Source organism: Diceros bicornis, chromosome 17 (genome assembly GCF_020826845.1).
Source record: "Diceros bicornis minor isolate mBicDic1 chromosome 17, mDicBic1.mat.cur, whole genome shotgun sequence".
Lineage (NCBI taxonomy): Eukaryota > Metazoa > Chordata > Mammalia > Perissodactyla > Rhinocerotidae > Diceros > Diceros bicornis.
The window spans coordinates 50,981,754-51,006,537 of record NC_080756.1 but is presented as its reverse complement, the minus strand read 5'-3'; the positions used below and the strand labels follow the sequence as shown (position 1 = coordinate 51,006,537).

General features: G+C 35.6%; 1 protein-coding gene across 1 annotated transcript; it reads right to left on the bottom strand.

The window, feature by feature from the left end:
- Positions 1-624: 624 nt before the first annotated feature.
- Positions 625-14,257, bottom strand: LOC131415585 (killer cell lectin-like receptor 5). The gene is made up of 7 exons (XM_058557417.1): positions 14,146-14,257; positions 12,729-12,818; positions 11,542-11,781; positions 9,690-9,832; positions 7,994-8,097; positions 1,517-1,678; positions 625-1,438 (listed from the first exon to the last, which is right to left on the bottom strand). The coding sequence occupies exons 1-6, from the start codon at positions 14,255-14,257 to the stop codon at positions 1,531-1,533; spliced, it is 837 nt and encodes a 278-aa protein (XP_058413400.1). The 3' UTR covers positions 625-1,438; positions 1,517-1,530.
- Between the last annotated feature and the right edge of the window lie 10,527 nt (positions 14,258-24,784).

Sequence of the window (24,784 nt, the reverse complement as noted above, 5' to 3'; positions counted from 1 at the left end):
GAGAATATCAAGTCTCGGCAATGATATGAGTCAACTGGAATTCTCATATGTTGCTACTGGGAAAACACAATGCCACAACAACATTGGAAAACAAACTAGAAGTTTCTTATAAAATTAAACAGGCACTTACCGTAGGATTCAACAATCAAATTCCTAGATATTTAATAAAAAGAAATGACAACACATGTCCACACAGAGATTGGCACATAAATGTTCATGGCAAGTTTATTCATAGTAGCCAAAAATTGGAAACACATCAAATGTCCATAGGTGGATGAACAAATTATGGTATGTCCATACAATGGAATACAACTTAGTAACAAAAAGAATGAACTAATGATACACAAAAGAACATGAATTAATTTCAAAAACATGCTGAGCAAAAAGAAGGCAGATTCAAAAGAGCACTTGATGTATGAAATTCTACAATAGGCAACACTTATTTATAGCGACAGAAAGCATATCACTGGTATCCTGGGGCCAGGTGGGCAGGGAGGGGCAGAAAAGAACTTTGGAGGGGATCACAGTGTTGTATGACTTGATTTGATGGTATTTAAGAGGTGTATCCATTTGTTAAAAACACATTGATCTCATGATTTACGGTAGATGCATTTTATTGCATGAAAGTATAACTCTAAAGTTGATTTTTAAAATGTTCAGGTCAAGAAAGACAAAAAATCCTGAAGAACTGTCCCAGATTAAAGGAGACTAAAGTGACATCACAACTAATTGTATTGCATGATCCTGAACATGGAGGAAAATCACCTATAAATGACTTTGTCGAAACAGATGACAAAATTTGAATACGGATTATAGATAAATCATAGTACTGCAGAAATGCAAAATTTCTTGATTTTGACAATTGTACTATGGTTATACAAGACAAAGTCCTTGTTCTTGTAAAATATTTAGACAAAGGGATGTAATGTCCTGAATATATAATCAAACGGATCAGTATGGAGAGAGAAAGAGAACAGTAAAGTGCAGCTAGAGGAAAATATAAACAAATGGTAACTATGGGTTATATGGTTATATGAGAGTTCCTGCTACTATTGTTTCAACTTTTCAATATGTTTGAAATCATAAAAAAATAATAAAAATTAAATGTGAGGTAAGCATCTAGATGGGGGATTGGCAGGATATCTATTTTTTAGTTCTTAATTGTGCTATATCCCCAAGCCTAAGGCTATGGAAACGATTTACCATATGGGTAAGGAACAGATCCAGAGTTCTCTGATTGATTCTGTGGGTAGTTCAGGGAATGAAGAAGAGACACTTTCTCAGGGCCATTAAAGAGAGGGGTAACTGATTTCCAAAAACAAAATCTTCCCCGCTTCCCCGAGAAGACAGCCAGCATCTGATCTCTTATATCACAGTCCAAAAGAGCATTTTCTTCCTGTTCCAACTCATCTCTTTTTCCACAGTGGAATAAGTCCTGCTGTTAAAAAGATCAATTGTAAATAATCACAAATTATCACAGGAAACAAAACAACAAAATGACAAAATTCCATTTCACCTTTTCTTCTGTGTCTACTTGAAGCAGGCAGTGGAAACACAATCAAATCTCTTCTCACAGAGACAATTATAAGTTTTAAGGCAATAAGTATTTTCTATTCTTGTTGAGCTTAAAAATGCACATTCTTCTTTCCCATAAGGCAAACTCTTTATTGGAGAATTACTATAGAACAGAAAACACATATGGTCCACTGTTGAATTATGAAGCTTACAATAACATAAGTCATCATCTTTTTAAGTGTGTTGCCTAAAGATCTGGAATATGGAAATGTTAATCATGACTTCATCACTAAAAGACTTTCCTTTGTTCTTAGCCTGTTAAATAGAATAACAGCCTCTTGATCACACCCACAATCTTCCATCTTATTCCACACTGGGAATTTTTGGTCAGGAGGCAAAATCACCTTGCAGTATTGCTGAGGGATCATGATATATAGCAAACCTGCTTTCTTATGTTAATTTTTTTCAATAAAAGTGAGAGATTAAAAAGGAGAAGAACTGAATTTTTGTGACAGAGATAATGAGGTCTCATGTGCATATACCTTAAAGAGAAAAAGCAGAATTGGAATATACCCAGAGATGAAGTTGTTTAATTGAAGTTTTTATCTGTTTTGTTTCTTTTCCTTCCCTACCCCATATCCAATAATTTTTATTATTATTTCATGGCAATCCATTGAAAGACACCTAAAAGCAAGACTTCTGCTTCAGCAAAGTGGTGGATTAGATACCAGAACGATCTTACTGTTGAAATAGTAAAATGATGAACAAAGAAAAATTTAAATGTGCTTCAACAAATTTATGAACTGGAAAGAAACAAATTCAAACTCAGGCTGAGGGTTAAGTAAAGGTGGGAAAGCGGACAGGTAATTGAGGCTCTGAAGTCAGTTTTTCCCTTAACTGATGTAGTAGGCTGAATAATGAATTCCACCCAAGATTCTAAATAGAAGACAAGCCATAAAGAGTTGAGATCCCAAAGGAATATATCTTCAGTTTAAACCACCCAAGAATTGTCTTTGAACCTTGCCCTTAAGCAGAGGAGAAAAAGAATAATCCTACCTAAGAGTTCAAAAGCTTAAACCATCTCTCGTATAATTTGCATTTGCTGTATTATTTAAGAATATTCAAATCTGATATAGAAATGAAGAGAAACAAACAAGGAAGATAAATGAAACTAAGTAGCTTGTAAGCCATAGGTGGAACACATACGATGTATTAAGTATGTATAAGTAAGTTGGTAACCTATGAGACATGTTAGGTATAGATAGAGAAAGTAGAGCATATGTGTGGGAAAAAAATAGGAAAGGATGAAAGAACCAAGTAGACACTAAATATAATACTCCAAAGATACATGATGCACATAGATATTCAACGTTCATGAGGTGTCAAGTTCCCCACACGTTGGTGACACTCTTTCTGGCCCTCTGCCTAAGAAACTCAAATAAAATCCATAGCTGTTCGTAAGGTTAATTAGAAAGCTGCAGCTGTGGTCAGGCTTACATGCTCCTGCACATCCCCAGTAGAGAAAATATGTATGCTGGGCACAAGAACCTTCTGTCTGTTGGACCCTTTTACTCAAACCTCAAGTCTGGTCCTAGAAACCACACCATCATCAGGAAAGGGTTATGCAGCAGAGAGAGGCAGGCCATATGATGATTGCATACTTCAGGATTCAAGTGATCCTTTCACCCGCTTGCAACTTATCCTAAGTGTGACAACCTATCGCATCCCATCCAAGTCTGAGAGCTATTCCATTTCCTTCCCCTGGAATAGTGCAATGTGGTTTAAATTGATTTAATTAACTGTGCAATTTAAGTGTATTTATTTGGCTCATGAGCCTTTCTGTTCTGTGACCTCTGAGATTGTTTACCTGAAAGGTACTTACAGGCTATGGTCACATTAAGGTAATTTTGTGCATGACATCTTTTGTAGATTTGCAGCCCAGATCTACCCTACTTGCAGGGCTCATATTTAAAAGTAAAAGTAGCCTTGAAAAATGGGTGATGTCAGCATCATGGCAGAGTGAGCTCTTCCTTTAGACTCTCTTCCCTAAGATACAATGAAAAGGGCATTCATAGACCAGCAGAGGACATGCACACAACACAATAAATGTCTGAGACACCCACACAGCCATACACCTGAAGGTGGGGGTGCTGAAACTTCCAGGAGGCAGTGGAAGGAGGGAAGGGGAATCTTTTCCTTCCCACAACTGCAGCAACCTAGGGACACTCCACAAAGAAGACACGAGTCTTATAAATATATATGCAAGTAACACACTAGCAGTAGAGTACATAAAGGAACTTTTAACAGACCTAAAAGGAGACATTAATAGGAACAGAACAATAGTAGGGGACCTTAAAACGCCACTTACATTAATGGATACATCATCCAGACAGAAAGTCAACAAGGAAATAGTGGAATTCCATGAAAAACTAGACCAGATGGACTTAATAGATATACATAGAACACTCCATCCAAAAACAGCAGAATGCACATTCTTCTCAAGTGCACATGAACATTCTCAAAAATAGACCATATATTGGGAAACAAGGCAAGCCTCAATAAATAAGAAGATTGACATCACATCAAGCATCTTTTCTCACCATAATGCTAGGAAACTAGAAATGAACTACAAGAAAAAGCTGAGAAAATGACAAAGATGTGGAGACTAAAAAGCATGCTACTGAACAACCAATGGATCATTGAAAAAATCAAAGGAGAAATTTAAAAATATCTGGAGACAAATGAAAATGAAAATACACCACACCAACTCATATGGGATGCAACAAAAGAGGTCAAAAGAGGGAAATTCATAGCAATACAAGACCACCCTAACAAGCAAGAAAAATCTCAAATAAAGAATCTTAAACTACACCTAACAGAACTGTAAAAAGATCAAAAAACAAAGCCCAAAGTAGGAAGGAGGGAAATAATAAAAATTAGAGCAGAAATAAACAAAATTAAAATGAACAAAAAACGGTAGTAAAGATCAGTGAAATTACGAACTGGTTCTTTGAGAAGATAAACAAAATTGACAAATCCTTACCTGGACTCACCAAGAAAACAAGAAAAAAGACTCAAATAAATAAAATTAGAAGTGAATGCGGAGAAATTACAACAAATACCGCAGAAATACCAAAGGAGTATAAGAGAACCCTACGAAAAACTATATGCCAACAAATTGGACAATCTACAAGAAATGGATAAATTCATAGACTCATACCTCCCACAAGTGAATCAAGAAGAAATAGAGAATCTGAATAGACCAACCACAAATAAAGAAACTGAAACAGTAATCAAAAACCTCCCAAAATATAAAAGTCCAGGACCAGATGGCTTCTCTGGTTAATTCTACCAAACATTCAAAGAAGATATGATACCTATGATTCTCAAACTATTCTAAAAAACTGAAGAAGATGGAACACTTCCCAACACATTTTAGAAGGCCAACATCATCCTGATCCCAAACATAAGAAAAAGAAGGAAAATTATAGGCCAATATCGCTGATGAATATAGATGCAAATCCTCCAAAAAATATTGGCAAACCAAATACAGCAATACATTAAAAGGATGATATACCATGATCAAGTGGGATTTATATCAAATATGCAGGGTTGGTTCAACACCTGCAAATCAATCAATGTGATACACCACATTAACAAAATGAGGAATAAAAACCACTATAAGACATTATTGAAAGAAATTGATGATGACATAAAGAAATGGGAAGATATTCCATGCACATAGATTAGAAGAATAAACATAGTTATAATGTCCACACTACCTAAAGCAATCTACAGATTCAATGCAATCCTAATCAGATTTTCGATAACATTCTTCATGGAAATAGAACAAAGAATCCTAAAATTCATATGGGGCAACAAAAGACCCCGAAAAGCAAAGCGTTCTTGAGAAAAAAGAACAAAGCTGGAGGCATCACAATCCCTGAATTAAAACTACACTACAAAGGTATAGTAATAAAAACAGCATGGTACTGACACAAAAACAGACACACGTCAGTGGAACAAAATTGAAAGCCCAGAAAGGAAACCACACAACTACAGACAGATAATCTTCGAGAGAGGAGCTGAGAATATACAACAGAAAAAGAAAGTCTCTTCAACAACTGGTATTGGGAAAACTGGACAGCCACAAACAAAAGAATGAAAGTAGACCATTATCTTTTTCCATACAAAAAAATGAACTCAAAATGGATTAAAGACTTGATGTTAGGATGTGAAACCATAAAACTACTAGAACAAAATATAGGCATTACACTCTTTGACATCAGTCTTAAAAGGATCTTTTTAAATCCCATGTCTACACAGACAAGGGAAACAAAAGAAAAAGTAAATAAATGGGACTTCATCAGACTAAAGAGCTTCTGCAAGGCAACGCAAACCAGGACGAAAGTGAAAAGACAGCCCACCAGCTGGGAGAAAATATTTGCAAATCATATATCTGACAAGAGGTTAATCTCCAAAATTTATAAAGAACTCACACAGCTCAACACAAAAAAAAACAAACAACCCAATCAAGAAATGGGCAGAGGATATGAACCGACATTTTCCCAAAGAAGATATACAGATGGCCAATAGGCACATGAAAAGATGTTCAACATCACTAATCGTCAGGGAAATGCAAATCAAAACGACAGTGAGATATCACTTTACACCTGTGAGAATGGCTATAACTACCAAGAAAAAAATAGCAAATATTGCATAGGATGTGGAGAAGAGGGAACCCTCATATACAGCTGGTGGGTTTGCAAACTGGTACAGCCACTATGGAAAACAGTATGGAGATTTCTCAAAAAATAAAAATAGTAATACCATATGACCCGGTTATCCCACTACTGGGTATTTATCCAAAGAACTTCAAATCAAGAATTCAGAGGCTTATGTACCCCTATGTTCATTGCAGCATTATTCACTGTAGCCAAGACATGGAAGCAACCCAAGTGTCCAATGACTGATGAACGGATAAAGAAGATATGGTACATATGCACGATGGAACACTACTCAGCCATAAAAACATACAAAATCGCAGGGCCCGCCCTGTGGCATAGCAGTTAAGTTTACTCGCTCGGCTTTGTTGGCCCCAGGTTCGCGTTTTTTAATCTCCCATGCAGTCTATGCACCGCTTATCAAGCCATGCTGTGGCAGCATCCCACATAAAGCAGAGGAAGATGGGCACAGATGTTAGCCCAGGGCCAATCTTCTTCAGCAAAAAAGACGAGGATTGGCAACAGATGTTAGCTCAGGGCTAATCTTCCACAAAAAAGAAAAAAAATTACAAAATCGCCCCCTTTGCAGCAACATGGATGGACTTTGAGAGTATTATGTTAAGCAAAATAAGCCAGACAGAGAAAGACAAATACCATATGATTTCACTCTTAAGTGGAAGATAAACAAATACATGACAAAGAGAACAGACTAGTGGGTATAGAGGGGATGGAGTTGGGTGTGGGCATAAGGGATAAAGGGGCACATATATATGGTGATGGATAAATAATACTGTACAACTCAAATTGCACACTGTTATAAACTATTATGACCTCAATAAAGATGATAAGAATAAAAACAGTGGCCCTGATTCATAGAACCCAAGGCTTCCAACAAAAACAAATTCTTTCTTGAGGAGCCGCCTTCATCTCAGTCCCTGACTAATTTCCACAGCAGCTCAAAAAGGAGAAAAAAAATCACTCAACACTGCAAAGAAAATGGTATCATGAACAAAAACCAGCAGAAACAATAGAGTGAACCCACAAAACTTCAAATCTAAGAACTATCAGACGCCAAATATACAATAAGAACATTTAGTATCTTTCAAGAAATAAAAGACAGCTTGAAAATATGAGTAACCAGAAAGATTTAGAAACAGAAAGCAGAATTTCTAGAAACAAATAATATAATACAAAGTTCAGATTTTTTAAAAATCATTGAACAGTTTAACAGCAGATTATAACTAAATGTAAACCCAAGAGGTTACAAAATACTGCACTTCAAAATAGAAGAACCATGGTGCAGGTGTGTGTACGTGTGTGTGTATACTCACATATATTTATATTTACAAATAATATAAACCAATAATGTAAAGGAGTTTCAAATGAATTCTGAGGATACTCAAAATATTCATTTGAGGTCGTGGGAGGGATCACTTTGGCTAAGTCAGGATGGTCTGATCACTTCATATCACTTTACTTTATGATATTGTTTTATTTTGTGTACCTCATAACACATACTTCTGAGCATGTGTTTAGCATCATAATTTTAGTATTATTAATAACTCTGTATGATGCATCTCTTACTTTTTAAGTATGCTTCCTAAAACACTTTCCTAATCATTCTACTTATTCTTACCAATGACGGCTACTTGAAAATGAGTTAAGCTGTGCATAATAAGAGAAGATTCCTTTTAGATACAATCTTTCCAGCCCTAACACCAATATTAGAGTTTGAATGCATTCCAGAGACTTACATTCCAGATGTGTCACCGTCAATCCATTTCCACTTCCTTTCCTCTGCATTATATGATAATCCAATCCAGTAGCTATTTCCATAAGTCTGGGGTTGAAGGAAGGCCTATAAAGGAAACAAAACATATCATGTGACTAAATTCCCACCTGTCAGATGAATGAAAAGGATAGGTAAAGGGCCCAACTGTTTCTAAGGCCACTACTCTGCTACATCATCCTTCATCCCTCCTTCCTAGAAAAACTTCTCTCCCCACAATTCCTGTATTTTCATTTTGCAAAGTAATTTTCTCCAGGATTATTTACTTATGTTAAAAATGGCTGCCAGTTTCACAGATTACTTAAAACATGCAAAAATTTAAAATCTAAATATCTCAGAATAGGAGATTCGTTAAATAATTTTTGATCTTTATAAAACCATTCAAAATCATGCTCCAGAAAAATACTTAAGGATGTAGAAAAATGATCATTACATAATCTTAAGTGAAAACAGCTATATTCAAAATAAATTTATTAAAACAACAAGTGTATCTGGGGAGATGTGTCTGAGAGCCTTCAGCCTTCAGCCTCATAAGAAAAAGACTGGCTGTAGTTCAATAGCTGGAAGAGGTGAAGGGAAAAAAGGGCATTATTATGAAATATTTACTGTCCAAAAATGTAGTGTAGCAAAGTGACACATTACGTAACTTCTGAATAAGTGATTGAATATATTTTAAAATATTGGTTTAAATTTAACTGTGTTTTACTGTAACAAATATAAAAAGTTATTTTATGAATTGATATCCTAAATTCTTTTATGTTGTGATTTAAAACATCTATTAGATTTGCATATGAATTTTGTGTTGTTTTCCTAAATGATAAATAGAAGTTTCAGGCTGATCTTTACAAACATTTCTCTATAAAAACACATTTTATGTATGTAGATAGTTGTTACTGGTAATAAATTAAAAAGATAGTTTAGAAATTGTTGCCACTGTATTTTCTCTTTTTATAATTCTTTTTGAAAGCTACACATCTTGATGTAATATATAAAAATATTTGATCAAGTAAATGTTACCTACAGATGCAATGAAAAGCACCATAAGGCTAATTTGTAAAAGTGTGAGCACTTTTATTTTCCTCATTATTATCTCCCTTTTGCAAATAGGAAAACTGGGGCCCAGAGAGGTTAAGTAATTTACCCAAGGTCACCCAGACAGAAACCGGATTTTATCCCAGGTAGTCTGGCCCCTGTATACCTAACAGAAACTACTAGACTGTATTGCCTCTGGGTTCTTAGTTGCCACTTTATAGGAAGAAATAACTGCTGGTTCCAGGCTACAATTTACCAAAGGGTTAAGTACTTCTTTGAAGGAAAAGCACACTTCTCCGAGAGCAGGTCTCCTATAGACTCCTTAGAGAGGGAGGTGATTGCAAAGACGCAACCTGCACCTGCAAGGAGGTTTCCATTTTAGAAATAATATTGGTCATCATAATAGATAATACGTATTGATTGCTTAGTAATAAGATCATACACCTATTAGCAGGCAGGGGTCACCTGGGAGACTCTTAATTATACAACTTTTGCTCATTCAACAGACACAACACAAAGAATAACTGAAGGTCCCTCTTTCTGGACCCCTCCCGGTCCTCAATATCTTGGGTCCAAGGAAGAGAGACAGAGTCCAAGAGAATAAAAGTGAATGTAACAAACCATGATACCTGTTCATCTTTATCATTTATCTTCAAAAGAGATAAATTGTAACTTTGGCAAGTCTGTTTACATCCCTGCCAAGTTTTAACTTCAGTGGTAAAATAATAACAATTTACTCCACGACAGGACCAGCGGTCTTCATAGAGTTTGCCTACAACATATAAGGTGAAACAAACTTCTTGTCATCTGGAATTCTGTTAAGCAGAGGAATATATTTATCAGTCCTCTAAAAACAAACTCTTAGCTATAAATAATGATAATATGATGTTCATCAATATTCTGGAGGCCAGGAGATATCTGCACTTCCATATTCATTGCAGCGTTATTCACAATAACAAAGATATGGAAACAACCCAAATGTCCATAGATGGATGAATGGATAGAGAAAATGTGGTATATACATACAATGGAATATCATTCAGCCTTAAAAAGAAGGAAATCCTGGCATATGAGACAATATAGATAAAGCTTGAGGATATTATTCTAAGTGAAATAAGCCAATCACAGAAGGAAATACTGCATGATTCCAATTACATGAGATATAAGAAGCAGTCACACTCAAAGAAACAGAAAGTAGAATGGTGGTTGCCGGGACTGGGGTGGGGAGGGGTGGGGGAATGAGGAGTTGTTGTTCAACGGGTATATAGTTTCAGTTATACAAGATGAATAAGTTCTAGAAATCTGTTGTACAACATAGTGCTTACAGTTAACAATATGGAATTGTGCACTTAAAAACTTGTTAAAAATATAGATCTCATTTTAAGTGTTCTCACCATGCACAACAAAAGGAACATGAGGAAAGTTGGGAGGGGATGGACATTCTATTACCCACACTGTGAATGGTTTTACAGATATATACAAAGGCTAAATGCATCAAACTGTATACATTAAATATGTGCAGTTCTTTGCATAATAATAATACCTCAATAAATCTGTTTTTAAAAATACTAAATAAAATGCAAAAAAAAAAAAGATTCTGGGATGCCTTCTAAATAAAATAAACATTATTCTTTGTGTTTTTTTTTCCTCTTGTATCTTACAATATATGAAATTTTTAAAATATTATTGACCCTTTAGTAATAGAGAGAGTAAATTTCTACTAACTACCATACCTAAATGATATTAAATATGCAAAATCTCTTTGTAAACTCTAAATCCTAAACAAATATTTATTGGTTGATTAACCAGGTCAGTTCATTTCATTGTTATGCATGATAACAGAGTTTAATGTATGAGATTTCATATTCTTATCTCTTGGTAGTTTATAATGGTAGCATCACACAGAGTCGCACAGCATCAACACTGGTGAATCTTGCAGGTGTGCTGCAGAGAATGTGTATTGATCACAAATAGATCAAATACCTGAAGTCAAGGCAGAATGGAAAAACACACACACACACACACGCACAGTTATCTTTACAACAGCATCCAAATAAAAGGCCTTGTGCACATTGCAGCCTAAGTATATTTTTACTGGTAGCCTCCATATTTCATGTTAGCGACAAAGTGGGAGTGTCTAACTTGCCCACAGTTCCAAAATGATACAAATTTTCAGGGGAGCTGACATAGTATTTCACCTTCTGGGAGCAGTAGCAATGCAAGAACTGCCATTGAGTTTTGGAAACATAGGGCTCTACTACTCCAAACATGGATTCTGTGGTCTTAATCCTATGTTTGAAACAAGTAAACCCAAATACCCATACTACATCCAACAGGCACAAATTACAGTTGTCCAGTAGACACAGATCTCTAGCATATACCATAGGCCTGTTTGTTAGGCCTCAAAGCCTCTGGAGGGGGCAAAAATAATGAAAAAACATGCAATATTTCATTCAAGATTTCCTCCTGTATCCAAAATACCTGTATTTTGCAAAGACTTTGAAAAGCTCTCCTGTTTTCTATGACATCTCTTCTTTTCTATAAAGACTGAGTCCAGTTCCTTTTTCTGCTGAAGGGTTTCGTTTTTGAGAATGTCATATTCTAAAGTCTTATTCAAAAGCTTCTCCTTTAAGTAGGCATCATTTTGTATATTGTGATACTTTTGACTGAAATTTCGTGGACTTGCTTCCTGTCTGTGCTCTTCTTGAGTGCACTGCAAAACTAAAATTAATAACATAGATATAATACAAAAAAGTACTCATAATGCTTAAATGTTGGAATTTGATACAAGAAAAAAAAGTATCACTTGGACAACAAACCCATTTCATTACTTTAATTAGTAATTTGACATTTAGAAAGTAACACCTCAATAAACTGACCACAGAAATGGAAACACCAAATTTCTCACTATTAGCAACTTAAGCATAGAATAATTAAAATAAGGTATCTGAATAAAATTTTAAAGGTAACACCTTACCATTCCGTTTAGTTTCTTTTTAACAGTTAGCGCATTTACAAATAGACACTAAAGTAAAAACCAGTCAATGAATATTTAACAACACGTTTTCTGAGTGTGAAAATCTCCACTAACAACATGAAGAAATAGCACCATTATTATTGGAGTAGATGGTATATCAGTAGGAGAAAAGAGAGGAAGATCCAAACGTGTAGTTTTATCTGAGTGTGTCATATTAGTGATTTTCTCTAAAGATGTCAAGGAATTCAAATAAAAAACAAAGGATGAAGTCAAGATCATCTAACATCCATGTATAAAATCACTCTTTTTGCTAAACCATTTCTTCATTGTATACTGAGATAAAATCAAGAGAAAGTCATAATTTCTTTTGAATAGTTGTTTCTCAAAGAACGTCTGTCTAAAATTCACAATGATCTAAACTCAGAAGGCAGAAAATTAGGAACTCCTTATCAGAAGGAATGTTACCAAGTATTATACAGAATGAGAAAGCTCATTACAGATGCAGTCATTGGAATAGGTAAATAAAATGAAAATGACACTTTGATGTGTCTGAGGAAAAATCACCAAAAAGGAGCCACCTGGGATATTCCCTGACTACAGCCAAGGCACAATTGTAGAGCATGGTTAATATCTGCACAGTTAGTGGTTACTGCTCTTACTCAGACTTGAAAGATATATTTCTGTTACTCACTCTTTGTCCCCAACACTGTGACTGTCACCAAAAGAAGTAAACAGAAGACCCCAAGAGTCACTGCAATGAGATGCCAGGGCACTGAAAACTCTAAATAAAGAAGGAAGAAAATAATCGTTAGGAATAGAGCCTAGCCACTACTAACCATAACCTAGGACACCATTGGTAACAAAAAGACAATCTTATCTAAAAATTTTACAAAAATATATCATACAAATTGATTTAAATTTATGATCTCATAATTACAATTTTAAAGTTTCAGATTTCTGACTGACATACACCCATTGTAGAAATTTTACACACAAGAGCAGTGCTATAGGATTTTCAAAGTACATCCCTTACAAAAGCACATATGGCAATAGACACAACACACATTTATGAGAATCTACACTGACATGCATACTCCTTCCTGTGATCGCAATTAATCATGAAGAGGAAGGACAAAGCAATCGATATTCTTGAGAAATTGGTGGCCAATAGTGGATATTCTGAAGCCACAAATGTGATTGGGGTTCAACCATAAAGGAGTTTCCAGAAATCAACTTCCCTTTCTTTTTCATCAATTCTTTTTTTCTCTAGTCAATACTATATTTATCCTCCTACTTTTGAGGTCCTCAGTATCTGAAAGTTGTATCTCTGTCACTAAATTAAACAAGTAACAGTTATTCTCAGTTTAGAGTTTATGACAATATTTGAGGGGAGAGAGGATAGAAAAATTAGAATGCTCCTTTTGATGTGAATATTTTTGCTTCTTCGCTGCCATCAAGTTTTTTTTGTTTTAAAGCTGGGTCTCTTCTTCTTCTTCTTTTTTTTTTTTTGTGAGGAAGATCAGCCCTGAGCTAACATCTGTGCTAATCCTCCTCTTTTTGCTGAGGAAGACCGGCTCTGAGCTAACATCTATTGCCAATCCTCCTTCTTTTTTCTTTTTCCCCAAAGCCCCAGTAGATAGTTGTATGTCATAGTTGCACAGCCTTCTAGTTGCTGTATGTGGGACGTGGCCTCAGCATGGCCAGAGAAGCGGTGCGTCGGTGTGTGCCCGGGATCCAAACCCGGGCTGCCAGTAGCGAAGCGCCCGCACTTAACCGCTAAGCCACGGGGCCGGCCCAGCCATCAAGTTTTGATAAATATTTAAGACATCTAAAATATAATTTTTCTGAAAACAAACATTGTTTCTAATGCATATTTTCCTTTTCTCATTCTTTAAGACTTTTATTTCTCTAGAAGATGCAATCTTTTCTTGAGAGTCTAGTCTGTCTTTTACTTTTAAAGGCCTCATTAATTCCTCTTAAACAAATTTGGATGGAAACATTCTATTAGCCTCTCAAATTTAAAAGAATTCATTAATTTCTCTATTCTCACACACTTTGAAAGAAAAAGATTTGTTCTACTAGTCTACACAATTAGGATTTCATATTACCGTCTGAAACCCGAAGCACAGATAGGGACACTTTATTCAAAAGTCTAAAGGTTGACAATCCATAAGAGACAGGTGAATCTAGATGCTTAAAACAGATACCTTTGTCATCCATTTTCACAGGCCTTTGAGTAGCACCAGGCCTTAATCTATTTTGTGACTCTGATGGAGACTGAAGAACTTTCAAGGAGGAATAAATCACTTCCTGATTGCTCATGTCTAGAGTAAGAAGAGAAACATGTTTTGCAGTAAAACTTTGCAACAGGATAATTTCTGTATAAAGCTAAATTAAAATGTCAGTCTATAGGAACATACCACGATTAAGAGGCATGTATATTTGTATATGTGTGGGGGTGTGTTTAGTAACTCCTGTAAGTGCCTACAGCATGTAGACTCAGCTTGATTTACTTAAGAAATGGAAAACTTTTCAATATCTCTGATAAAACCATATATACTCCTAGTGATTACTGCCATAATTATGATAAAATATAGAAAGAATTTTTTAAAGTCTACCAATAGTTTGAATAGGCTGGGTCCTATTTATCCAGCCAATATAGCTCAAAATGTTCAACACGCACAAACAGATATTAGGCAGAATTGGTACCATCCCAAATTACTGAGACACTTTTAAAACTATCAATTCAAAAAACAAAAATTCTATTTTTATAATTCTGAAAAAATATAAATATCTTGCCTTAAAAAACAATATGCACATTCAGATCTTCATATAAATATTAAAAAGTTCTTGCATTCTTTTCAACTACGTGACTGTACCAGAGTGTTTCCCAAAGTGTATCCCATACACCATCTGCAAAAGAATTATTGAGGGTTAACACTGCAGACTCGTTAACATTCCAGATTCCTGTGCCCCATGCAAGATGTGCTGAATAGCATTCTCTTAGGTTGGTGCGTAGACACTTGTATTTTTAATCCCAAATGATTTCATGCATATGAAAATTTTAGAAATAATCTTCTAGTGTATGATGTTGCCAGAGAAGCCTATGTGAAAATAAATTTGTCTGTTGGCAGTCACTAGTGAATATCCATAAAAGATTCAATCTACTAATCGATATTAATATAAACAGAAATTTATAAATAGTAAATATTTAAAATTTACCTTGCTGATTATATTAATCGGTGTGAAAAGATGATATCCATAAAACAAGAAATGTGGAAAACAAATTGTGCACGTAACTGTATTCTTTTAAAAGTTTTTTTAATTTATAAAATTTTCTAAACTTAATTATTCACATTTTCTCTAATTTCCTAAGATAAAGGAATCTTTTCTATTACAGAGTCTTTTAAGATTGGTAAGATAATATGTAAATCATTAGATCGAATAAAAAGTAATTAAGCCCACAAATCCCTCTTAATTTAGATAACACAAAGCAAAAATCGTAGTGTATTGAAAAAAGAAAATAACCTTCCGTGAATGCTGAACTACAGTTTTTACATCCTACCCGGTTAATGCAGCCCTAAAGCAATCAATAGAGAATGATCTCACATCAATCCCACATTTGTGCCAAGTCATCCGTAATAAAATGTCATATTCCTAGAATATTTTCTTTATAAGTAGGACTAACAGTATACTCAGGTACAAAGATCTGAAGAAATGAAAGCAGATGTTACCTGTGTCTGTGCCATGCAGCGATGCAGGTGGAGATAGCCGACCCAGAAACGAGATGGGAGAAGTTGACCTTTCCAATGCTGGATCTCCTGGGTGCCTGAGAGGCTGCAAGACGGAAGGCAGAAATGAATTGTCTCTGAGTGGTACCACCACTCAATATTTTCTGCCCCTCCTCTTGACCAAAGTGGCAAAAGGAAATTGTATGATCAAAGCTGAGGTTGACGGGAAAGGAAAAATGGTCATGAGCTATATCTTCCTCCATTTCCACTAAACAACCACTTGGTACTCTTCGCAAAATAATATTCAAAATCTCTATTTGAGGACTAAGAAGATAAAGGAACACAGCTTTGTAGAAAACAAAAACTAATATCTTTAACAAATCCGGCATACTTAAAAGAAACTACTAGTAAAAACAAATGATTAAAATATTTATGTATAAATATACATACATATACATAAGAAATATCATTACTAGACTTTTTACTTCTTAAATAACCTGTTAGAAACTTTCTCTTATATGTTCCTGTTGGAAAAAAAAATTATTTCTTTTTCTCATTTGTGTTTATTACAAATAAACATATTTTAGAAATTATTTTAAACCTCCATAATTCCACTATAAAAATGTTGGGGTATATTCTTCTAGGTTTTTATCTGCACATTAGGTTTACTATCAAAGTTGCTGTCATTCCATACACAATGTTTTTGATCTATTATTTTCTATCAATAAGAATTTATTCACTTAAAAAATATTTATTTAAAATGTGATTTTAACACCATATGTAGTTATTACCCATATGGATTATATCATATTTACTTAGGTAATCTCCTATTGTTGGACATGTAGGTTGTTTCCCAATTTTTGCTAGTATAAAAAATATTTAACCCGTACTTTTGAATATTTTCTTAACAAAATTTTTTAAACATGAAATTATGGAGTTAAGCGGTGTATACAATGAAGAACTTTGATACATATTACCAAATGCCCTCCAGAAAAGTTGTTCCCATTTATACACCACTAAGTTGTCTATCAAAATGTTCGCTATTGATTTCTAAGAGATAATGGTGAATTATTGCTCTACTTGAGTTTTGTGTATGAATCTTACATCATGAAGACCTACAACTTTCCAGCTAAAAGAAATTCATTTCTAGAACTCTGTTTCTATGAGCCAGACCCTGCCAGAGTACATTCAAATCACTGATTGAAGTTCACTTTCGTTTGATACAGGTCTTGTCGATTTTCTGACATACTGCTCTATGAGGCCCATTTAAATTGCTCTTCAAATCAAGTGATAGTGGTTAATATGGAGTGTGGAGGAAGAGGAGCGAGGTGTGGGACACAAGGGGAAATTGATTATGCAGAGACAAACCCACCGCTACCTCACCAGCTCTGACTAAATTCCTTGCTTATTCTTTTCTTCTCTTACTCACCTCTAGCCACAACTGAAGCATCACGCTTTAGAAAGCTTCCTCATTCTTCAGTTTGCTTATGCCCCCACTTCTCCTCCCAACTACTTTACAGACATGGTCTATGGAGTTTTCTGACCACTAGGACCCAGTCTAGTTGTCTGCCTGTTGTTTGCCTTCAACGGGCCTACTTCTGTCCCCCAATGCAGTCCTCAATCTCTGAATCACCGCTGCAGTCTACCACTTGTCACCACGTGCAGGCAGTCCATTGAAATACCTCCCAGAGACTAATTTATTTCAGTAATATAAGCAAAGTTTATGGGTGTAGTCTGGACACTTCAGGAATACTTGCTGCTCGGCATTTTCTTCCCTTTTCTCTAACCCTGGATTAGCTTTGTCAATCTCAAAACAGAGAAAGAGCCCCAGCATTCTGTTCCAATGCCAAAAATGAAGAAATAAACTAAGCTCTGCTGAGAGAACACAGGGTGTAGGGGTGGAAGAAAGAATAATGGTTGCCCAAAGGTGGCAGAGAGAGACGCCATCATTTATTGGAAGACCTACTGTATGTATAACCACATTGAAACCTCTCAACACTGACGGCTATTTATTACTGTCTCCATTTCACAAATGAAGACATTAACGTCAAGAGGTTAATTGACTTGACAAAGGATACATTATTGTTAATTCTTGACCCATGTTTAAAATCAAGCCTGACTGAATATATAGAGCACAAATGGATATGAATTGAAAAGGCCTGGATTTTCAACACACCTCTGCCACAAAGCATGAATTCTGGAACCAGGCAGATCTGGCTTGAAATACCAGCCTAGCTTCTATGTGTGACTTGAGGCAAGACACTTCACTTCTCTAAACTTTGAATTCCCCACAGTAAAATAGCGATAATACTTTAATAATATTTAAATTAATATCAAATTAATTTATAATAATATTTAATAAGAATTAGGGTATATAAAGTGCCTAACCAGACCTGGAACATACATAGTAGGCACTCATTAAATGTCAAATATTATTATTTGAGGTCCAAGATTTAAATCCTTTCTAGCTGTAAAAATTTGAATGTGTTCAACAAGAACATCACTCACTTCGTAGACTTGGAATAATTCAATGAGATTATCACTTCAGATAGCATTTCTTAGCCTTCAAAATAGGTAAATGTTCATTTTTTTCTCTCTCTCCCAAGGTACTGTAAATAGTGTAAGAGCCAGGACTGCAACCCAGAAATCCTGATACACTGAACTAGGTTCTTTATCATAACGTGTCAGGTTTGGAGTGCAGATGCTTGGAGGAAAGCGTGTGTGTGTATTGGGGGAGGGGATGCACATTATTTAATCTAGGAGCAGGGAAACATGTGGCAGCACAACACTACCTCTCTAGAAAAGCCATTCTGTAACCTCAGATCCTGTTATTTGCATCTGGCTTCCCCGTGGAGATATTGGTAATGTTGAGCTTTTTTTGTTTTGTTTTTATTTACACCCCTACATCTGGTGGAGGGTAGACAGTTCTCATGATGGAAGCTAGACAGGTGCAGAACACATTTTTACACTTAGGTAGTTGTCTCTCCTCTGTATAAACTCCATAGGGTGAGTACATCTGCCTTGTTCATTATTATAACTGCAGTATTTAGAAGAGATCTGATGCCTAGATGTACAGTTGATGAAGATGTTGAAGTTAAGAGAAATTGTCTACAAAATCTGGATTTTTCAGTTTTAGAAAGAGGCCTAATGAAACTAATGATTGTAAAGCCAAATTGTGTAGCTATTTCTTCAAAGCTCTAATTTCTTTTTATTACTAAGCTTTGAATTTCTGGAAAGGAAAATTTCTTCTTAAATGAGAAGACAGCCAGCATCAGAAGATTGCAACAATATCTTCAGACTGGACTAACTGAAACTCCTAGCATGGCCTTTTGTTCAATGAAGCACAAAATTGGAAGCACAAAATTTCATCTATCCAAACAACTGTTAATAAATCAGAAACATGAGAAATTTGAAGAATGTTTTGAATGCTCTTGAACTTTGTCTTCTGAATTCATTTTTTTGCAAATCACACATACACATACACAATATGACTAAATAAAGCATTCGTGTATTTATTTCCTGGCTGCCTTGCTGCAAAGCCTTTCTGCATTTGGGAAACCACACATGTCACCCATCCCTTTCTGACAATATTAACTTTGTCAGCAAGAAGATTAACACACAGCTTCTAGTCACACTTTCAAGTTTTCCAGTCACAACTTCAAACCTCAGTGACTTATCATTTCACAGCAGCACGCTGTTCTTCCTGTCCTAAGCTGAAGTAAAGGATGTTCGGAATAACCACCAGCTCCCAGGGAAAGATGGTCTGCATCATTCTATCGTGAGGTATAACCTCACCTGGGCCGGATCCTACCTCCATGGTTATTTGTCGTAATACCTAACCTTTTACACCACTGAGTGATATTAAATTTCCTGGCTTTTAGAGTAAAAACCTAAAAGACCTCTTGTTTGAGGTTTCCTGTTCCCCTAATTCATTACATCATTTTATCCTTCTTTTCTTTACAGTAATAGCTATTTTAAATCACTAGAATTAAAATCCTCTATATTGTCCCATCTAGTCTCAAGCAGTCAATCAGACAGTAACCACCCTTCCTCCAATTTCTAGGTAACTAAATGAGAGAACCATTTCAGGAAATAAGTCAGCATGAATAAATAATGGCAAAAAAAGTATTTCAGATTACTGTTCAGCCTCTGTGCCACTAACGGATAAAGTCTATTCACAGGTTGAAAGGAAAATAGTTCTGTGAAGTAAGGCTATAATTAAGAATTTTAAGAGTGATGTCAGCATCAGGGTGGAGTGAGCTCTTCCTTTAGACTCTCCCCCTAATATACAACAAAATGGACATTCATACACCAACAGAGCACATTTACACAACACAAAAGATTTCAGAGAGACTCATGCAGCCATACATCTGAAGATTGAGGTGCTGGACCTCTGGAGGAAATGGAAGGAGGTAAGGAGATTGCCTCTCCCTCTGGCATTGGCAGTGACCCAGGGCACAGGACTGAGCACACAGCTCTGAGAGGAGGGGGGGAGAGGTGGCTCTCAACAAGAACACCTTCACTCTCTGAGTTCCCTCACAGCCCATGGGAAAGCCCCACACATAGGTGACTAAGCTGTTATGGGGGTATCCTCATCAAGCCAGCACCTCAGGAAATCAGATAGAGAGGGAAAAGTGAGAACATGCCCGGGATCATACAGGTGAAAGAAAGTGCCCCTCCCCCACCTGATGCTCCAGCTCAGCTGGTCAGCTAGAGCACCCAAGAGCACCCATGTATAGAATAGAAAATCAGCAGCTGTAAGCAAGCAAGTCAGGGATCATTGTGGGCTCAGAATACACAGCTTGTGACCCCCACCCAGTGGCAGCAGGTGGAATCTGTGATCAGACACTGTTACTATGTGGAGGCACAGATTCACGCCATTAAAAGTAGGAAAAAATAATGTGCAACTATGACGTACAGCTATCCACTGGGGGGCTTTGGAGGAAAAAAAGGAGGAGGATTAGGCAATGGATGTTAGCTCCAAGCTGGTCTTCCTCAGCAAAAAGAGGAGGATTAGCACAGATGTTAGCTCAGGGCTGATCTTCCTCACACACATACACAAAAAGTAGGAAAAAATATATTAATACTCAGAATAGAAGGAAAATTACAAGCACCCAGAAATCAATCTCAAAGGTACAGAAATTTATAATCTAAATGACAAAGAAATCAAAAGAGCTGTCATAAAAATACTCAACAAGTTACAAGAAAATACAGATAGAAAGTTCAATGAAATCAGGAACCTCAAAAAAGAGATTGAAACTAAAAAGAAACACCAATTAGAAATTCTGAGATGAAAAACACAATGGATGAGATAAAGAAAAATCTGAACTCCCTGAATAACAGAGTTGATATTATGGAGGAGAGAATAAGCAGTCTGGAGGGAAGAAATATAGAAATGCTTCAGATGGAGGAAGAAAAGAATTAAGACTAAAAAGAAATGAAGAAATTCTCTGAGAAATATTCAACTCAATTAGGAAATGCACCATAAGGACTATAGGTATTCCAGAGGGAGAACAGAAGGAAAATGGAGCAGAAAGTTTTTTCAAAGTAATAAAAGCTGAGAACAACCCAAACGTGGGGAAAGAGCTGGAAATACAAGTGAAACAAGCTATTAAAACTCCTAACAGTATCAATGGAAAAAGACCTTCTCCAAAGCATATAGTAGCAAAGCTCACAAAAGTCAATGCCAAAAAAAAAAATATTAAGAGCAGCAAGGTAGAAGAAAGTAACTTACAAAGGGTTGCCTATCAGGCTTTCAGTGGATTTCTTATCAGAAAAATTACAGGCTAAAAGACAGTGGAATGCTATATTCAAAATTCCAAAGACAAAATCTTTCTGCTGAGAATACTCTATCCAGTGAAAATATCGTTCAGATATGATGGAGAAATAAAACGTTTTCCAGACAAACAAAAGCTAAGAGACTTCATTGTCACGAGACCCACGCTCCCACAAGAAATGCTCAAGAAGGCAACCATACCAGAAAAAAAAAATAGAAAAGGGATACAAAGCCTTAATCAAGGAGAAAAATAAGTAGACAAAACCAGAACAATTGAAGCTCTCTGTCAGAACAGGTTAGCAAACACTTAATATCAACAACAAAATAAAGAGAAGGAAAACACCAAAAATAAATATAATCTCATCATTTTAACCACAAACTCACAACAGAAGATGGAATCAACTATGCAATAATAACTTAGAAGGGGAAGAGGAAAGGAATGGAATCAGCTTAGTCCAAAGAAATAAGAGGCTATCAGAAAATAGACGATCTCTTCTATGAGATTTTTTATGCAAACCTCATGGTAACCACTAAACAAATCACCAAAACAGAGACACATATGATAAATAAAGAGAAAACTAAGAAAACCCTCACAGAGAACTACCAAACTGAACTGGTAGTCTGAAACACAGGGGTCGAGAAACACAGGTAATGCAGATGAATCGGAAAACAAGAGATAAAATGGCAACATTAAGCCCTCATATATCAATAATCACTCCAAATGTAAATAGATTGAAATCTCCAATCAAAAGACACACAGTGGCAGGATGGATTAAAAACAAGACACAACAATATGCTGCCTCTAGGAAAGACATCTCAGCTCTGAAGACAAACATAGGCTGAGAGTGAGGGGATGGAAGATGATACTCCAAACTAATGGCAGATAAAAGAAAGCAGGTGTTGCCATGCTTATATCAGACAAAGTAGACTTCAAGATAAAACAGGTAATGAGATACAAAGAAGGGAAATAAATAATAATAAAAGGGACATTCCACCAAGAAGACATAAAACTTACAAATATATATGCACCAAACACAAGAGCACCAAAGTATACAAAGCAAATATTAACAAACTTATAAGGAGATATTAACAACAATACAATAATAGTAGGGGACCTTAACACCCTACTTACATCAATGGATACATCATCCAAACAGAAAGTCAACAAGGAAATAGTGTACTTAAATGAAAATCCAGACCAAATGGACTTAATAGACATATATAGAGTGCTACATCCCAAAACAGCAGGATGCACATTGTTCTTAAGCACATATGGAACATTCTCAAGGATAAAAAATATGTTAGAATATAAGGTAAGCCTCCATAAATTTATGAATACTGAAATCATAACAAACATCTTTTCTGACCATAATGCTATGAAACTAGAAATCAACTACCACAAAAAAACTGGGAAAGCTACGCAGATGCAGAGACAAACAACATGCTAGTGAACAACCAATTGATCATTGAAGAAATTAAAGAAGAAATTAAAAAATACCTGGAGACAAATGAAAATGAAAACACACCATACCTACTTATATGGGATGCAGCAAAAGCGGTCCTGAGAGGAAAATGCATAGCAATGCCAGCCCTCCTTCACAAACAAGAAAAATATCAAATAAGCAATCTTAAACTGCACCTAACAGAATTAGAAAAAGAGGAAGAAACAAAGCCCAAAGTCAGCAGAATAAAGGAAATCATAAACTTAGAGCAGAAATAAATGAAATTGAACCCAAAATACAATAGAAAGAATCAATGAAACTAAGAGCTGGTTCTTTGAAATGATAAACAAAATTGACAAATCCTTAGCCAGACTCACAAAGAAACAAAGAGAGAAGGCTCAAATAAATAAAATCAGAAATGAGAGAGAAGAAATTACAATAGATCCAACTGAAATACAAAGGATTGTAAGAGAATACTGTGAAAAACTATATGCCAACAAATTGGACAATCTAGAAGAATTGGATATGTTCTTAGACTCATACAACCTCAAAAACTGAATCAAGAAGAAACAGAGAATCTGAGCAGACCAATCACTTGTCAAGAGACAGAAACAGTAATCAAAAACCTCCCCCAAAATAAAAGTCTTGGACTAGATGGCTTCTCTGGAGAATTTTACCAAACATTCAAAGAAGATTTAATACCTATCCTTCTAAAACTTTTCAAGAAAATAGAGGAAGAAGGAACAGTTACTAACACATTCTATACGGTCAACATCACCCTGATACCAAAGCCAGACAAGGAAAATACAAAAAAGGAAAATTGCAGACCAATATCGCTGATGAATGTAGACGCAAAATTCCTCAGCAAAATATTGGCAAACTGAATACAGCAATACATTAAAAAGAACACACACCATGATCAAGTGGGATTTATACCAGGGATAGTGGGATGGTTCAACATGCAACCACAAATCAATCAGTGTGATACACCACATTAGCAAAATGAGGAATAAAAACATGATTAGCTCAATAGATGCAGAGAAAGCATTTGGCAAGATTCAACATCAATTTATGATAAAACTCTCAATAAAATGGGTATAGAAGGGAAGCACCTCAACATAATAAAGGCCATATGTGAAAAACCCATAGCCAACATCATACTTAACGGGGAAATACTGAAAACCATTCCTCTGAGAACAGGAACAAGACAAGGGTGCCCGCTCCTGCCACTCTTATTCAACATAGTACTGTAGGTTTTGGACAGAGCAATTAGGCAAGAAAAGGAATGAAAGGAATTCAAATAGGCAATGAAGAAGTGAAACTCTTGCTGTTTGCTGAGGACATGATTTTATATACAGAAAACCTTAAAAAATCCATTGGAAAGCTGTTAGAAATAATAAACAAATACAGCAAGTTGCAGGGTACAAAATCGACTTACAAAAATCAGTTGCATTTCTGTACTCTAATAATGAACTAACAGAAAGATTACTCAGGAAGACCATCCCATTTACAGTCGCAACAACAACAGCAAAAATATGTAGAAATAAATTTACCCAAGGAGGTGAAAGAGCAATAGAATGAAAATGATAAGACATTATTGAAAGAAATTGATGATTGCATAAAGAAATTGAAAGATATCCCATGCACACAGATCAGAAGAACAAACGTAGTTAAAATGTCCATATTACCTAAAGCAATCTACAGATTCAACACAATCTCAACAAGAATCCCAATGAAATTCTTCATGGAAATAGAACAAAGAATCCTAAAATTCAAATGTGGCAAGAAAAGACCCTGA